General features: G+C 46.8%; 1 protein-coding gene across 1 annotated transcript; it reads right to left on the bottom strand.

The window, feature by feature from the left end:
* Positions 1-3,334: 3,334 nt before the first annotated feature.
* Positions 3,335-14,354, bottom strand: CRYBA1 (crystallin beta A1). Its single transcript, XM_038759532.1, has 5 exons — positions 14,310-14,354; positions 11,745-11,863; positions 6,472-6,613; positions 4,078-4,220; positions 3,335-3,642 (listed from the first exon to the last, which is right to left on the bottom strand). The coding sequence occupies exons 1-5, from the start codon at positions 14,352-14,354 to the stop codon at positions 3,495-3,497; spliced, it is 597 nt and encodes a 198-aa protein (XP_038615460.1). The 3' UTR covers positions 3,335-3,494.
* Positions 14,355-16,376: the final 2,022 nt, after the last annotated feature.

The following is a 16,376-nucleotide window of genomic DNA, read 5'->3' as shown; positions in this document are numbered from 1 at the left end:
TAAGGACTGGGGCAATAATTTGTATTCCTTTCTTTACATGTTAGTGGCTGTCCTTGGTGATTCTAAGACGCCCCCACCCAATTCCCTTCCCTGGATATGGTATCCTTATTAAGTAATGTGACTTATTTTAGTTTGTGGGGGGAAAAAAAATTCAACTTGCTGTCCTCCCTGTTAACAAAAGGTATTATAAAAAGCTTTGTCTATTAAACCCATGGGAGTTTCGGAGCCAATTTTACTCTAGAATTCAGGTTTTCTGTATGAGCCGTTACGCAGGTACCAGCTCTCCAGGTTTTTCTTTATTTTGTTAAAAAAAATTAAAAAATTAAAAAAAAAGCACCTTGATCATAAAAATAAAGAAAAATGCTTTTTGTCTGCAACCGTTGTCTCAAATTAGTGAACTGTGCAATTCTTGTTTTTTTCATTATATATCCCTCTCCCTAATGTGTGACTTCTTAGACTTTGTATTTCTGCGAATGTCAATGTGAAAGCTTTGCTTGCGTTACTTTTAGAAATGCATTTTGCACACTCGGGTTTTCGCCGAAGCTCCGTGAAAAGATTAGTTTTAAGCAGATGAATAAAGCTATGCACATGTCTTAAGTTTAATTTGTGTCTCATTGCCACAAGTGACTTATCTGCCCCGCCCCCCCCTTTTTTATTTTTAATTTTTTTTTGCTATCCTGTGCTGTCACTAGCTTTACCAACTCTGAGGATATGGCTAAACACTCCAGCAGTGGGAACTTGAGAAGCAGGAAAACTGACCCTTCCGGTAGATTTAGGCATAAAACAAAACACTTGGGTCCGGAAGGGCTTCTTTGTAGGGGAGATTATCAATTTTCTAAACTCCCTGGATGCTGTTGATTAAAAAAAAAAAAAAAACCCATTGATTAAATGCCACCCATTGATGCTGTTGCTTCACTTCCAAATGGGGCAAGAGGCTTTCTAAAAAAATGGAGGAGTTGAACACTGTCTAGGTGGGGCCTTTGAGCCGGCTTAATGCTTCTGATGTTGGGGTAGAAATGAGATTGGCTTAAAGGGGGGAACAGTTAGACCTTTCCATCTTCTCTCAGACACTTCTGGCTGAGAGTCCGATTAGGGGTGAAGGACCTGAAACTAGTTCAGTCTCTGAATCCACTCCCCCTAAAACTTGAGATGTGTGCAAACAGAGCACACACTGGTTAGGGGAAATTCTTACCCTAACAAAACAGTCCTTTTATAGCAAGTTGGAGTATGGGCTCAGCTGGTTTAATTGCTGCAAACTGCATGTACTAAATAGCTTTAGTTTTTTGTGTGTGCTTAAAACGTGTCAATGTGCTAAACTGGTTTGGTTAAACCATCCTTAGGAGACTGTTGTGTAACTTGCCGGGGCCTTCGTTTAGGAGAGCAGGTTATTTTGGGCAGTCGGTATCACTAACCGCTTTTTCCCTATGATCTTAGGTGCAGCAGAAATCCTTATTAATTTTACAGCTTTTCCTGTGTACAGAAGAGGGCTGTTTCTCTACCATCACATGTGTATTTTACACGCCTTCGGGAGCCTCGGAACTTCCTGAAGGCTCTTAGTGTGTTTAAGAGCACACACGCTTACACCCAAAAGAAGCCTTCTGTAATGGCCGTGGAAAAATAAACTGGCTCCTGCCAACTTGAGGTGGGCTTGTACGCATGGCCTTAAGAGGCGGAAGGGCAGGAGTTTAGCAGGCGATATCTTGTTTGGATACAGCCTTCTCTTCGGCATTTGTCAGCAGTTCTCATTTTATTCAGCCTCCTGGGGACTTAAGGATCACCGCAGTTCGGGTGATTTACCTATTTAGGAGCTGAATTACCTCTTCATCTGGGGAAAGGAAAATTCACTTGGTTGTTAGTGTGATAATGGTATGCGACAACCTTCAATGTTTAAAAGGTATTTTGTTTCTCGTCTTGCCTTTCCTCATCACCAACTCACTTAACAGGTTCACATGTGTCTACCCATCCTCCCCCACCCCATTTGAAATGTTAAAACATTTTCCACTCCAGATGAGAGCAGTGACCAGAGATTAATCTTTTAGCCAAATGCTTATTAGCTGTGTCTGATAAAGGTTGATGTCATGGATTTTTAAGGGGAGAAGATGTCAGTTCCATGACATAATCTTTCTTTATTGATGTCTTACGTCACACTACCACAGTGTTTAAAAGAAAAAAAGTTATCTGAATTTCACTTACTGTGCTGAACCAACAGCTCTGCAACTATACCCAGATTTACTTATTTTATCAGAAAAAAACTTGAGAAATTTGTAGATCAAAGAAATTAAGAAACAAGTGCTGTAAATTGTTGAATAAAAATTTTAAAGTTTCTGAGGTGTCTGTGTATTCTATTTAGCATCATCTTTTGTGTTCTTGCCTGTGTTCCAAAAATCCCATTTTGAAGAAAACTGCATGGTTGTGATCCTCTACATAATGGCCCAGCTGACATTTTATAAATAAATGTCAATAGGGATTACTGATTCTTTCTTGGATAAAACCCTTAGGTAGCCCTATTAGTGTCGGAGTGTATAGCGAAGTCCCAACAGTACAGTGGCCACAGATGTGTCCTGATGCATAATAATAAATGATATCATTTATTAAGCACTTACTATGTGCAAAGCACTTTTGCTGCCTAGCACAGCAATTAATAATCAGAATTGTTGGTTGAAGGAAAAGTATGGTTGTGGGGAATTGAAGAGCTGAGGGAATTATTTTTTGGCTGTAGGATGGAGGAGGGGGTTTGGATAGGCCTAGGCTAGAGTCAACCCTCCCTTACAAGAGGGACTCGTTCAACCTTTGGTGGTGTTCAGAGTACTTCCTCATGCTAATGAATAACTCACTTTGACAGTATAGACAAATGCAGTCTATGACGCATTAATCTCATTTGCGAATGAATAACTCCCTTTGGCTCTGGAGGCAGCAGGACCAAACAAATGGGCTTAGGAGCCCATGACACTTCTGTATACATCCTTATACTTGGTTCCCTTCTCTATCTGTAAGGATGTATACAGAAGTGTCATATAGTGAATAAAGTAGAAACAAACCTTGCCCTCTAGGAGCTTACAATTTGATAATGAAGACAGGCATTAAAATAATATACTTGGTTTCCTCCTCTATCTGTATTTTATTTTAATGCCTGTCTTCGTTATCAAATTGTAAGCTCCTAGAGGGCAAGGTTTGTTTCTACTTTATTGTCCTCCACCCAAGGACAATTTAGTACAGTGATCAGCACAGAGTAAGCACTCCAATAGCAATGGTTTCAGTCAGGCTCCCATTCACGGCTCATCCGACCCCTGACCAGCAATTTAGTTTACTCATCTTACAAGCATTTTGTATTCCTTCTAATATTTATTGGCAACTTTAGCAGCTGTTTCCAGTTGGAAAAATTCTGGTCCGTAAACATCCTCAACACCAAACTATCATAATGTATTTCTTATCTTAAGCCCCGTCATCAGCACCATCCCGTGTCTGACAGCCGCCAGACGGGTTGCCTTGGAGTTCTACTGCTGAATCCGACGCATGGACTGAATCTGGAAAGTCTGGGCGTGAGAACCCCACTCTCTCCAGTGTTTGTAGTTGCCTCCATGATGGTCGCACTCCAAGACATATTGGTAGCCACGGTATCCGGGATACTGGTAACAAACCCAACTAGAAAAGCCGAACAGTGAGGTTAGAGGGGTATCCCCCAACCCCGGCTTTGTGAAGCTGGAACGTTCTTCACGGGTTTTTGCGAAACCTAAAGCCTGCCAGAAGAACTCAGGTCAAGAGCCTGATCTACTTTAGCTCTTCACTCTAAATGAAGTATTTTGGGAATAAGACACTTATATCTCCCACCCCCATATCCAAAATGCCTGACCACTTAATCACCGAGTGTAGAAAGAGCAATTAAAGTGTCTATGCAGGCGGTCAACTCTGTCTTGGGGGAGATTGACTTATGGTACCCTAGGTAGAGGGACCACAGGGGTATGGTACCCCACCCCCAAATCTCTGTCTTTGGAAACAAACTTTCAGCACCAGAGCATGTGGGAGCAGAGGGTGGGGGGACCCCACCTCACCCCACACCCCTGTCCCCCCTTTACTCACGCGCCACACTGGATCTTCATGGAGCCCACTTCATGGTTACCCCAGCCCATGGCCTGTAGCGAGGGGTAGTCATCACAAAGCTCCCACTGCTGACCAATGAAGTTTTCTTTCTCGAAGATGGTGACCTTGGACTCTTTATGGTTCTGTACTCGAGGAACAGAGTTAGACTACATGAGCGCAGAAATCCACCTTTAACTCTCGCATCACTGAGGTTCTCAAAGCACCTCTCCTCCAAGAGGCCTTCCCTGACTAAGCCCTCCTTTCCTCTTCTCCCATTCCCTTCTGCCTCACCTGGACTTGTTTCCTTTATTCATCGCTCCTCTTCCAGCCCCACAGCACTTACGTACATATCTGTAATTTATGTACTTACATTAATATCTGCCTCCCCCTCTAGACTGTAAGCTCACTGTGGGCAGGGAATGTGTGTTATATTGTACACTCCCAAGTGCTTAATACAGTGCTTTGCACACAGTAAGTACTCAATAAATGTGATTGAATGAACAAATGACCATGACAAGAGGCTTATTGCCTTTATCCACCTGTGCAGTCCTCCACTCTCCTGAATCCTTGTTGGATGTTGGAGTTCCTTTACAAATTGGAGTTCATTTACAAACCAAGGACAACCAACCTAGCCCTGTAGATTCTCCCAGGTAGGAGCCCTGGCTCTTCGCTCTGTTCCTTCAGCAGCTCACCTGCCATCTGAGGTGAGGTGGAGAGCTAATTGGCCTAAGCCAGGCTGGGTTTACTTTTCACCACATGGTGTTCTCAGCTGCTGGCCACCTGCTCCCCAGCATTAATGGGGAATTGGTTTGGAGATAACCATGTTGCCGTGTCCCACCCTCTCTGCCTGTAATGAGGCTCCTGTGAGAGGGAGGGCTGAGAAAAATAAGCTGCAGTTGGAGCAGGAGGGGTTGAGGCTAGAATGCAGCCTCCCCCACGCTACCTTGTTAACTGCAGTGGTGATTAGGCCTAGGAGATGGTTGCCACCGTGACTTTTTGGGGGAGTAAGGAAGCACTCATTTGGAACGATTGGAGACTGTGAGCTCCAATGGGCAGGAAAACTGCCTACCAATTCTGATGTATTGTTTCTCTCCCAAGTGCTTAGTTCAGTGCTATGCACCCAGCAAGCACTCACTAAATTCCATTACTTGATTGAATGACAGAGAGGTTTGATTGGCCTCCTGAGATCTTCCAGTCTTAAGCTAGAAGTAAAATTTGGTCAATATTAATAATGATGGCATTTATTAAGCACTATGTGCAAAGCACTGGGGAGGATACAAGGTGATCAGGTTGTCCCACGTGGGGCTCACAGTCTTCATTCCCATTTGACAGATGAGGTCACCGAGGCCCTGAGAAGTTAAGTGACTTGCCCAAAGTCACACAGCTGACAGTTGGCAGAGCTGGGATTTGAACCCATGACCTCCGACTCCAAAGCCCGGGCTCTTTCCACTGAGCCATGCTGCTTCTCGTGGTAAATTAGCTCCCCTGGTTGGTAAATTAGCTCCCCTGACTCCTTCATTAGTGGCCCACAGCTTCTGGGGACTTAGGAGCCACTTGAAAAATGTCCATTGTGAGCCAGAAGTGTGCCTTGCTTTGTGGCTGGGCAGCTGTGCTCAGTGAGATTCAAGGTGACCCTCTAGTCCACAATTTTCGTGGCACAGCCAGCCCAGGCCCCCAACCTCAGAGAAGCACAGGGGTTTTGGTGCTGCTCTATGTGACAGGCACTGAACTAAGCGCTAGGATAGATACAAGCTAATCAGGTTGGTTACAGTCCCTGTCCCACATAGGATTCACAGTCTTAATTCTGATTTTACAGCTGAGGAAATGGAGGCACAGAGAAGTGATGTGACTTGTTAGTATGTTTGGTTTTGTTCTCTGTCTTCCCCTTTTAGACTGTGAGCCCACTGTTGGGTAGGGACTGTCTCTATATGTTGCCAATTTGTACTTCCCAAGCGCTTAGTACAGTGCTCTGCACATAGTAAGCACTCAATAAATACTATTGATGATGATGACTTGCCTCAGGCCCCACACTAGACAAGTGGCAGAGCCGGGATTAGACCCCACATCCTCTAACTCCCAGTCCCATGTCCTTTCCAGCGCTTAGAACAGTGCCCAGCGCTTAGAACAGTGCTTTGCACATAGTAAGCGCTTAACGAATGCCAACATTGTTATTGTTTCCACTAGGCCACACCGTTTCCCCTACAGTCTCTTCCAGGTCCCAGCAGCGGCACTTGTAGCGCTAGTGCTTGAGTAATGATTTCCCAACTTCATCCCTCTCTTTCCTTGCTTCTAGTGATTGTCTACGCCCAGCGCCCTGCCCAGTCAGTTGCCACATCCCCCCCTCCTCCGGCTCGTCCCCCCCCCCGGATCCAGGATGGGCTCGGCGGGGCTCACGGCAGAGCAGATGGGGTGGAAGGAGGTCAGGTGCTCGCTGTGGTAGGCGTTGCTCCCACTCCACGCGTCCCAGTGCGGGTACTCCCCTCTCTCCAGGACAAACTGCTGCCCGCAGAAGCTTGTGTGTTCAAAACCAATCCAGCTGCAACGACAGGTGCCCAGGGTCAGAGCCCAAACACCTTGGGGAGGAGAGTCCTCAACCCCGGAACTACCGTCCCGCCAGAGGGGAAGAGGAGGGCCGGAAAACCTGAGTGGAGAGTCCAGCCGGTCATGCACCTAAAGCAAATACTTGGCATGGCCTAGTGGATAGAGCATGGCTCAGTGGAAAGAGCCCGGGCTTTGGAGTCAGAGGTCAGGGGTTCAAATCCCAGCTCTGCCAATTGTCAGCTGTGTGACTTCGGGCAAGTCACTTAACTTCTCTGTGCCTGTTACCTCATCTGTAAAATGGGGATTAAGACTGTGAACCCTCCGTGGGACAATCTGATCACATTGTAACCTCCCCAGTGCTTAGAACAGTGCTTTGCACATAGTAAGCGCTTAATAAATGCCATCATTATAATTATTATAGAGCGCAGGGCTGAGAGTCAGAAAGACCTGGGTTCTAATCTTTGCTCAGCCACTTGTCTGCTGTGTGACCTTGGGCAAGTCACTTCACTTCTCTGTGCCTCGGTTACCTCATTTGTAAAATGGGGATTAAGACTGTGCACTCTATATGGGGTGGGGGAAAGTGTCCAACCCAATTAGCTGGAACCTACCCCAGCGCTTAGAACAGTGCTTGACACATAGTAATAATGATGGCATTTGTTAAGCCCTTCCTATGTGCAAAACACTGTTCTAAGCACTTCGGGGGGGGGGGGATAAAAGGTGATCAGGTTGTCCCACATGGGGCTCACAATCTTAATCCCCATTTTATAGATGAGGTAACTGAGGCTCAGAGAAGCTAAGTGACTTGCCCAAGGTCACACAGCAGACATGTGGCAGAGCCAGAGTTCAAACCCATGACCTCTTGACTACCAAGCCCGGGCTCTTTCCACTGAGCCATGCTACTTCTCTAGTAAGCACATAATAGATACCATCATCATTATTATTAGTAGTAGTAGAAGTAGTATGTCCCAGATGAGCATTTTATTTATTTATTTTATTATTTATTTATTTTATTTTGTTAGTATGTTTGGTTTTGTTCTCTGTCTCCCCCTTTCAGACTGTGAGCCCACTGTTGGGTAGGGACTGTCTCTATATGTTGCCAATTTGTACTTCCCAAGCACTTAGTACAGTGCTCTGCACATAGTAAGTGCTCAATAAATATGATTGATGATGATGATGAGCAACTGAGGGTACTGATTTCATTCACTATATCACCTGAGGCTTCCAGGAGGAGAGCAGGCTTGTAAATGGTTAGCATTATTTGCAGCATTACTCTAAGACCGATTTATACTGGTAAACTTTAGCTTCTGGAGGTTTAAGTGGTTTTGGTTTGGTGGGAAAACAAAAGCAGGGAAACACTTTTCAGAGACTACATTTTACTGTCTAAGGAACAAGTCACTGATAATCAATCAATCAAATTTATTGAGCGCTTACTGTGTGCTGAGCACTGTACTAAGCGCTTGGGAAGTACAAGTTGGCAACATCTAGAGACAGTCCCTACCCAACAGTGGGCTCACAGTCTAAAAGGGGGAGACAGAGAACAAAACCAAACATACTAGCAAAATAAAATAACTCAGTTTTAAAGCTCCCCAGCTGCCAAACTAAATCCCCTCTGCCCTGCTGTCATGCCAAGGCACTGGCAGTCGGCCTCTGACCCAGAGCTCCCTACCCAAGCTGCCTAAATAGGAAAGCAGCATGGCCTAGTGAAAAGAGCACATACCTGGGAGTCAGAGGTCCTGGGTTCCAATCCTGCCTCTGCCACTAATCTGCTGGCTGACCTTGGGCAAGTCCCTTCACTTCTCGGTGCCTCAGTTCCCTCATCTGCAAAATGGGGATTCAATACCTGTTCTCACCCTCATTTACTCTGTGAGCTCCATGTGGAACCCGATTATCCCGTACCTACCCCAGGGCCTAGTACAGTGCTTAGCATATAGTAAGCGCTTAACAGATACCAGAATTAATCAATCAGCTGCCTCCTGCTTTTCTATCACCTGTTATTCTGAAGAATCTGTGACATTTTCTCCATTAATCAAGAGGCTGGCAGACTCTTAGGAAGTGGGAAAATGGATCATCTCAGCCCCCCAAGTCTTTCAGGTGCTGGGGGTTCTGGGAGATGGATTCAGCCCCTGGGGGCAGCTGACAGAGGCTGAGCAGAGATAATAATAATAATAATTGTAGTGTTTGTTAAGAGTTTTCTATGTGTCAGGCACTATACTTTATTTTTATTTATTCTGATGACCTGACCCCTGTCCACATGTTTTGTTGTCTGTCTTCCCCTTCTAGACTGTGAGCCCGTTGTTGGGTAGGGACCGTCTCTAGATGTTGCCAACTTGTACTTCCCAAGCGCTTAGTACAGTGCTCTGCACACAGTAAGTGCTCAATAAATACAACTGAATGAATACTGAGCTTTGGGGTAGATACAAGATAATCAGGTCCCACATGGGGCTCACAATCTAAGTAGGACTGAGGACAGGTATTGAATCCCCATTTTGCAGATGAGGGAAACCAAGGCCCAGAGAAGTTACGTGACTAGCCCAAGGTCACACAGCAGACAAGCGGCAGAGCGGAAATTAGAACGCAGGTCCTCTGACTCCCAAGCTGGGACTCTGCCAACTTGTACTTCCCAAGCGCTTAGTACAGTGCTCTGCACACAGTAAGCGCTCAATCAATACAATTGATTGATTGATTTCCCCTAGGTCATGTTAGGACCATTTCCACCAGCCTTTGAATCTTGGACAAATTCAATTCCAGAACATTTCTTCTCCTCTTTTGCCGGTGGTCAGACTAGTAGCAGGACCGTTGGTGAAGAACTCCAGGCAAGGCATGCCCCTTCCCGCCATGGTTTTTAATCTTAATACGATTGATTGATTGTAAGCGCTTAGTACAGTGCTCTGCGCACAGTAAGCGCTCAATAAATACGATTGATTGATTGATTGATTGATTGATTGGAAGCGCGGGGGGCAGAAGGCAAGAAGAGGAAGGGCAGAGAAGCTTTTAGAAGAATGTCCACAAGGGGGCGATGGAGGACGATTTAGGAGCCTAATAATAATAATAATAATAATAATAATAATTATAGCATTTAAGCGCTTACTATGTACTATGCACTGTTCTAAACGCTGGGGAAGATACAAGGTGATCAGGTTGTCCCACGTGGGGCTCACAGTCTTAATCCCCATTTTACAGATGAGATAACAGAGGCCCAGAGAAGTTAAGTGACTTGCCCAAAGTCACACAGCTGACAAGCAGCAGACCCGGAATTGGAACCCATGACCTCTGACTCCCAAGCCCGTTCTCTTTCCACTGAACCACGCTGCTTAAGTGATTTTTTTGGGGGGTGGGGGGAGGGTGCAGGGGTCAGAGGTCAGACCTGCTCTGTCTGATCACAGGAGAGGGGGGGACAGGAGTGGGTATCAGAGTGAGAGAGCAGGAGGAGGACCCAGGTGTATGGGCTTGGAAAACTTCACTCTGCCTTGCAAACAAACCACTCGCTAGGCAGCGGCAGGGAGGGCTGTTTTGACTCATTCCCCATCAATCAATCAATCGTATTGAGTGCTTACTGTGTGCAGAGCACTGTACTAAGCGCTTGGGAAGTACAAGTTGGCAACATATAGAGACAGTCCCTACCCAACAGTGGGCTCACAGTCTAAAAGGGGGAGACAGAGAACAAAACCAAACATACTAACAAAATAAAATAAATAGAATAGATATGTACAAGTAAAATAAATAAATAGAGTAATAAATATGTACAAACATATATACATTCCCCATTGCGGGCAGGAAATGTGTTTGCTCATTCTGTTGTACTCTCCCCCAAGCACTTAGTACAGTACTCTGCACAAAATAAGCACTCACCAAATACCAGTGATTAATTAATTCTCCATGGTCCTTCCCCAGGGGGGGAGAGGGGTTGCCAGCCTCTGGGTGAGCTGGTCCAGGTTGGGATGTGTGTGGCAAGATTGGTTCATGTGAGAAGAGGGACTTTTCTGAATAGAAAACCAGTCCCGATTTTCACTGAAACCGGTGCTGTTGGGGACCTCTTTGCCTTCTCTCCAGGACATGAGGTCTCCCAACCGGAATCAGTCGTCATTATTGACTCCGGGTCCTCAGGCAAATGATCCCTTCCCACTTCCTCTGCAGGAAGCCCTGATTCCCGATTGCCTGTGGGCTGAACTAAGGGAGGGATCAGACTTGAAATCCACCAGCAATGAGCTGATTACTCTGCCCCTGCTGATTACTCTGCCCCTTATATGGTGTGCCTAGTGCCCTAATCTTGCCAGCCGGCTGCAAAAACCACAGGGTAAATATAGTCTGGCTGCTTCCCTCAGATAATAATAATAATAATGATGATGATGGTATTTGTTAAGCGCTTACTATGTGCAAAGCACTGTTCTAAGCCCTGGGTGGTGGTTATGTAAGCACTGCCCTCCAGCAGAGCGGCTGTCCCCTGGGGAGCCCCCGGGGTTGGAGGGGCTTCCAAAATCAGCTCTTCAGCAAGAAGTCTTGCTCCTCTAATAATGATAATAATAATGGTATTTGTTAAGCACTTCCTATGTGCCAATTACCATACTAAGCAGTGGGGTAGACACAGGATAATCAGGTCCCACATGGGGCTCACAGTCTAAGAAGGAGGAAAAACAGGTATTGGATCCCCATTCTGCAGATGAGGGAACTGAGGCACAAAGAAGTTAAGTGACTTATCCAAGATCACACAACAGGTAAGTGGCAGAACCAGGATCAGAACCCGGGTCCTCTGACTCCCAAACCCAGGCTCATTCCACTAGGCCATGCTGCTTCCACAATACAATAATAATGATGGCATTTATTAAGTGCTTACTATGTGCAAAGCACTGTTCTAAGCGCTGGGGAGCTAAGGTGATCAGGTTGTCCCATGGGGGGCTCACAGTCTTAATCCCCATTTTGCAGATGAAGTAACTGAGGTCCAGAGAAGTGAAGTGACTTGCCCAAAGTCACACAGCTGACAATTGGCAGAGCTGGGATTTGAACGCATAACCTCTGACTCCAAAGCCCGTGATCTTTCCGCTGCTTCTCATACAATACAAAAACAAGGGAAGGATCGGCGCCCCAGGCCCTCCCCTCCATCACCGGGGGCCAACTCGCTCATTACTCACGCTCCACATTCCACCTTCAGGGACCTGATGTTGTCGAGGCCGTACTCGGTCACGTTGGGGCAGGAGGCTGTGAACTCCATCTTTTTGCCCTGGAAGTTTTCTTGGTCATAGACGGTGATCTGGAAGAGAGCCCAGGGCCTGCTGGTTTGCACCGCCAGAGATCAGGGGGCCGGGACTCAGGACGGCAGAAGGAGCCAATGTGGAAAGCCCCACATGGGCCAGAAGCAGTTCAGGTTTGAGGAGGGTTCCAATCCACTTGGTTTATAATGGGAAGTGGCGTTTCCAGTGTAGACTGGGAAACCCCGTTCTCAGAATGGGGATCCATGTGACCAGGTTGCTGCTGCTGAACTATGGAGATCCACCCTGGCAGAGGGCCCCCAAAATGAGTTCAAACTCACTTCTGGGTGCAAAATAATCTTTCCCATTTGGTAGTCTTAGTTATGGTGGAGACAGTAGGGTGGCCACTACACCCAAGCGGCGTGGCTCAGTGGAAAGAGCACGGTCTTTGGAGTCAGAGGTCATGGGTTCAAATCCCGGCTCCGCCATGTGTCAGCTGTGTGACTTTGGGCAAGTCACTTCACTTCTCCGAGCCTCAATTACCTCATCTGTAAAATGGGGCTTAAGACTGTGAGCCCCATGTGGGACAACATGATCACCTTGTATCCTCCCTAGTGCTTAGAACAGTGCTTTGCACATAGTAAGCACTTAACAAATGCCATCATCGTTATTATTATTATTACTACTGCTGCTGCTATTACTACTACTGATGTTGCTATTACCAGTGCTTAGTACAGTGCCTGGCACATAGTTAAGCACTTAAGAAATTCCATAATTATTACTACTGGTACTACTACCACTTCTACTACTGCTATTACTGCTGCTGCTTCTGCTACTACTACTATTGTTTTGACCTCTGTATCCTCCCTTCTAAACTGTGAGCCCGTGTGGGCAGTGATTGTCTCTCTTCATTGCTGAATTGTACTTTCCAAGCGCTTAGTACAGTGTTCTACACACAGTAAGTGCTCAATAAATACGATTGAATGAAAGAATAATGCTACTATTGGTGCTGCTGCTGTTGCTGCAACTAATTAATTAATGATGGCATTTGTTAAGCGCTTACTATGTGCGAAGCACTGTTCTAAGTGCTGGGGTGGATACAAGGTGATCAGGTTGTCCCACGTGGGCTCACAGTCTTCATCCCAATTTTACAGATGAGGTAACTGAGGCCCAGAGAAGTTAAGTGACTTGCCCCAAGTCACATAGCTGACAAGCGGCGGAGCTGGGATCAGAACCCACGACCTCTGACTCCCGAGCCTGGGGTCTTTCCACTGAGCTATGCTGCTTCTCCCAACTGCTGCTGCTAATTTTACTAGTTACTGCTACTACTACTACTGCAATTACTGCTACTACTACTGCAACTATTCATTCAATCGCATTTATTGAGCGCTTACTGTGAGCAGAGCACTGTACTAAGTGCTTGGGAGATTATGATAGAAAAATAAGCAGACACATTCCCTGCCCACAATGAGCTTCTACTGGTATTACTATTAGTATTACTACTACTGGATTGCTGCTGCCACTGTTGCTACTCCTCTTCTTGCTACTACTGTACTTCTCCTCCTCACACCCGCCCGGCTCGTAGTGAATTTGGATCCAGCAGGACAGCTTGTGTCTGAGCATCTCTCCTTTCCAGTGCTGTGCTCTGAAGAGGGAGGAGAGAGAAGCTCTACCTGCTGTCAGGCTCCGTCTCGGCCTGGAGGCCCCGGGAGAGGTGGCATCGCTTTGTGTCGGAGGCCTCCGCTGAAAGACCTGTGTTCCAGCCCCTGTTCCGTCATTCCTTAACAAGCTGTGTGAACTTGGGCAAGTCTCATGGCTTTTCTGGGCCTCAGAGCCTCCCCAGGAAAGGGGAAACAAACCCCTGTCTCGGGAAAGGCTGTAGGAAAGATAAATGATGAAGTGGTGAAAGTGTTTTAGGCTGTCATTGGAGGAGAGATGTTATCGCTCTCCAAGCTCCCATAATGTAGCTACCAGGCCAGAAGAGGAACCATTTTGGAGAAATAAATTAGCTTAGAGTGTCTCTGAATCTCAAGGTTCCTGTTAAAATCTGGGTGCCCCTTATGGTCTAGTGAATCTTAGAGTGTCATCAATTCAATCATTTCTCTCCCTCCCCGTCCCCCTCCGCCTCCCCTGCTTCTTCTTTCTCTCCAAACCCGGCCCCTGTTATGACGTGTAAGCCATGCTGTCCCTCCCCATCGAGGCGAGCCCTGGGACCAAGAGCATCATCGCAGGAGTGGCCCAGGTGCAGGGGCTGTGGTTTCCAGTCTCCCCTGAGCAGTGGCCCCGCCATCTGCACCTGTCATCATCATCAATCGTATTTATTGAGCGCTTACTATGTGCAGAGCACCGTACTAAGCGCTTGGGAAGTACAAATTGGCAACATATGTCCCTCCCGGTGTCTGCCCGCCCCCCAGGATGAAGGTGGCCGAGCCGGTGGCCTCAGCTGTGGCCTGAGCCGGCTCCCACCCAGTGACACTCTCCACAAGGCTGCGTTAACAGGACGGCTACCTTCCATGGCCCCAGAGGCCCGGGCAGGGGGTTCGTCTGTGTCATCCTGGCAGGTGAAAGGATTTCTGGAAGAGAAAGCAAATGCCCGGTACAAAGCCTGGAACCAAAGCCGGGCTCTGCTCCCACTTTATTCCTGGCCCACTACTTCTCTCCAATCCTCAGCCCCTGCCCTAACCATAGCCCAGTCCCAACGTACTTCATCATCATCATCATCAATCATCAATCGTATTTATTGAGCGCTTACTGTGTGCAGAGCACTGTACTAAGCGCTTGGGAAGTACAAAGTACTTCCACCCGGGCTCCGTCCTGCAGGAGCCAGCATTGCTCAGCTGTGGCTGGGCCACCCAGAGCCTCTTGCCGTGAGTGTTAAGGCTCACAACTCTAATTAAAAGTCCATCCCATCCTTGGGTCGAGCAGTTATCAGGACTGCCTGTACAGAGCCCTCACCTGCTCCCAACCGGGGATCTAGTTCCGTAGCGACTTCACTTTCCAACTCTTGCAGAAACTCAGAGAACCAAACCGCAGTTGTATCCAAAACCAATACCCCCACTAGACTGGGAGCAGGGATTGTGTCTATCAACTCTATTGTATTATATCATCAATCGTATTTATTGAGCGCTTACTGTGTGCAGAGCACTGTACTAAGCGCTTGGGAAGTACAAATTGGCAACATATAGAGGCAGTCCCTACCCAACAGTGGGCTCACAGTCCAAGTGCTTACTACAGAGCTCTGCGCACAGTAAGCACTCAATAAATGTCTCGAGACACTCCTGAACTTTAGGATTTGTGAATCAATTTCACTCATCCTGAGGCCCCTAGTTAGGAGAGGCAGGATGGCAGCTAGAGAGGGTTGAGCCAATCAATCAATAATAATAATAATTATTATTATAACATTTGTTAACCACTTACTATATGCTAAGCACTGGGGTAGATACAAGGTAAGCTGGTTGTCCCACGTGGGGCTTACAGTCTTAATCCCCATTCTACAGTTGAGGTAACTGAAGCACAGAGATGCTAAGTGACTTGCCCAAAGTCACACAGCTGACCAAGTGGCAGAGCCAGGATTAGAACCCACGACCTCTGACTTCCAAGCCCATGGTCTTTCCACTAAGCCACGCTTCATTGAGCATTTACTGGACATAGAGCGCTGTACTACGCACTTGGGAGACTACAGTATACAAAGTATACATGATCCCTGGCTCCAAGGAGCTTCCATTCTAGCTGCCTGGAGAAGGAAGGAGAAAGGGAAATGGAGAAGGGGAGAAAGAAGGGAAGGAGGGGCGAGACTCTAGAGGGTAAGCTTCTTGAGGGCAGGGAACGTGTCTACTAACTCTGTTGTACTCTCCCAAGCTCTTAGCACAGTGCTCTGCATACACTAAGCGCTTAATAAATACCACTGATGATGATGAAGATGGGAGGGAGAGAGAAGGGGCCAGATAGGCCTGTCACTGGGAACTGGCAAAGTACAGAGGCAACTCACCCCAATTTAGCCCTGGAGGAGACACAAGTGGTGCGATGTGAGAAGTAACATTTGAGTAGCAGAGAGAACCACAAACACACGCCCACACACACATAGTAATAATAATAATAATAATAATGATAGCATTTATTAAGCGCTTACTATGTGCCGAGCACTGTTCTAAGCTCTGGGGAGGTTACAAGGTGATCAGGTTGTCCCACGGGGGGCTCACATTCTTAATCCCCATTTTACAGGTGAGGTCACTGAGGCCCAGAGAAGTTACCTGCCCAAAGTCACACAGCTGACAATGGGCAGAGACAGGATTTGAACCCATGACCTCTGACTCCAAAGCCCAGACTCTTTCCACTGAGCCATGCTGCACATGTACCCGTGGGTACATGTAAATGCCCTTTTAGACTGTGAGCCCACTGTTGGGTAGGGACTGTCTCTATATGTTGCCAACTTGTACTTCCCAAGCGCTTAGTACAGTGCTCTGCACACAGTAAGCGCTCAATAAATACGATTGATGATGATGATGATGATGGGTATACACACTTGTACAGGCACACACTTGTGATCCTACACATTTGCACACACATTTGCACCCA

This window comes from Tachyglossus aculeatus, chromosome 17 (assembly GCF_015852505.1).
Source record: "Tachyglossus aculeatus isolate mTacAcu1 chromosome 17, mTacAcu1.pri, whole genome shotgun sequence".
NCBI classification, from domain to species: Eukaryota; Metazoa; Chordata; class Mammalia; order Monotremata; family Tachyglossidae; genus Tachyglossus; species Tachyglossus aculeatus.
This window is presented reverse-complemented; position numbering and strand designations above follow the sequence as displayed.

Excerpts from the sequence above, each read along its gene's own strand:
- CRYBA1 (XM_038759532.1), bottom strand. The coding sequence starts at position 14,354 with ATGACACAGACGAACCCCCTGCCCGGGCCTCTGGGGCCATGGAAG. Across the intron at positions 6,614-11,744 it reads CTGAAGGTGGAATGTGGAGC|CTGGATTGGTTTTGAACACA; the intron begins GTGAGTAATGAG and ends CTGTCGTTGCAG. Across the intron at positions 3,643-4,077 it reads ATGAAGATCCAGTGTGGCGC|TTGGGTTTGTTACCAGTATC; the intron begins GTGAGTAAAGGG and ends CGGCTTTTCTAG.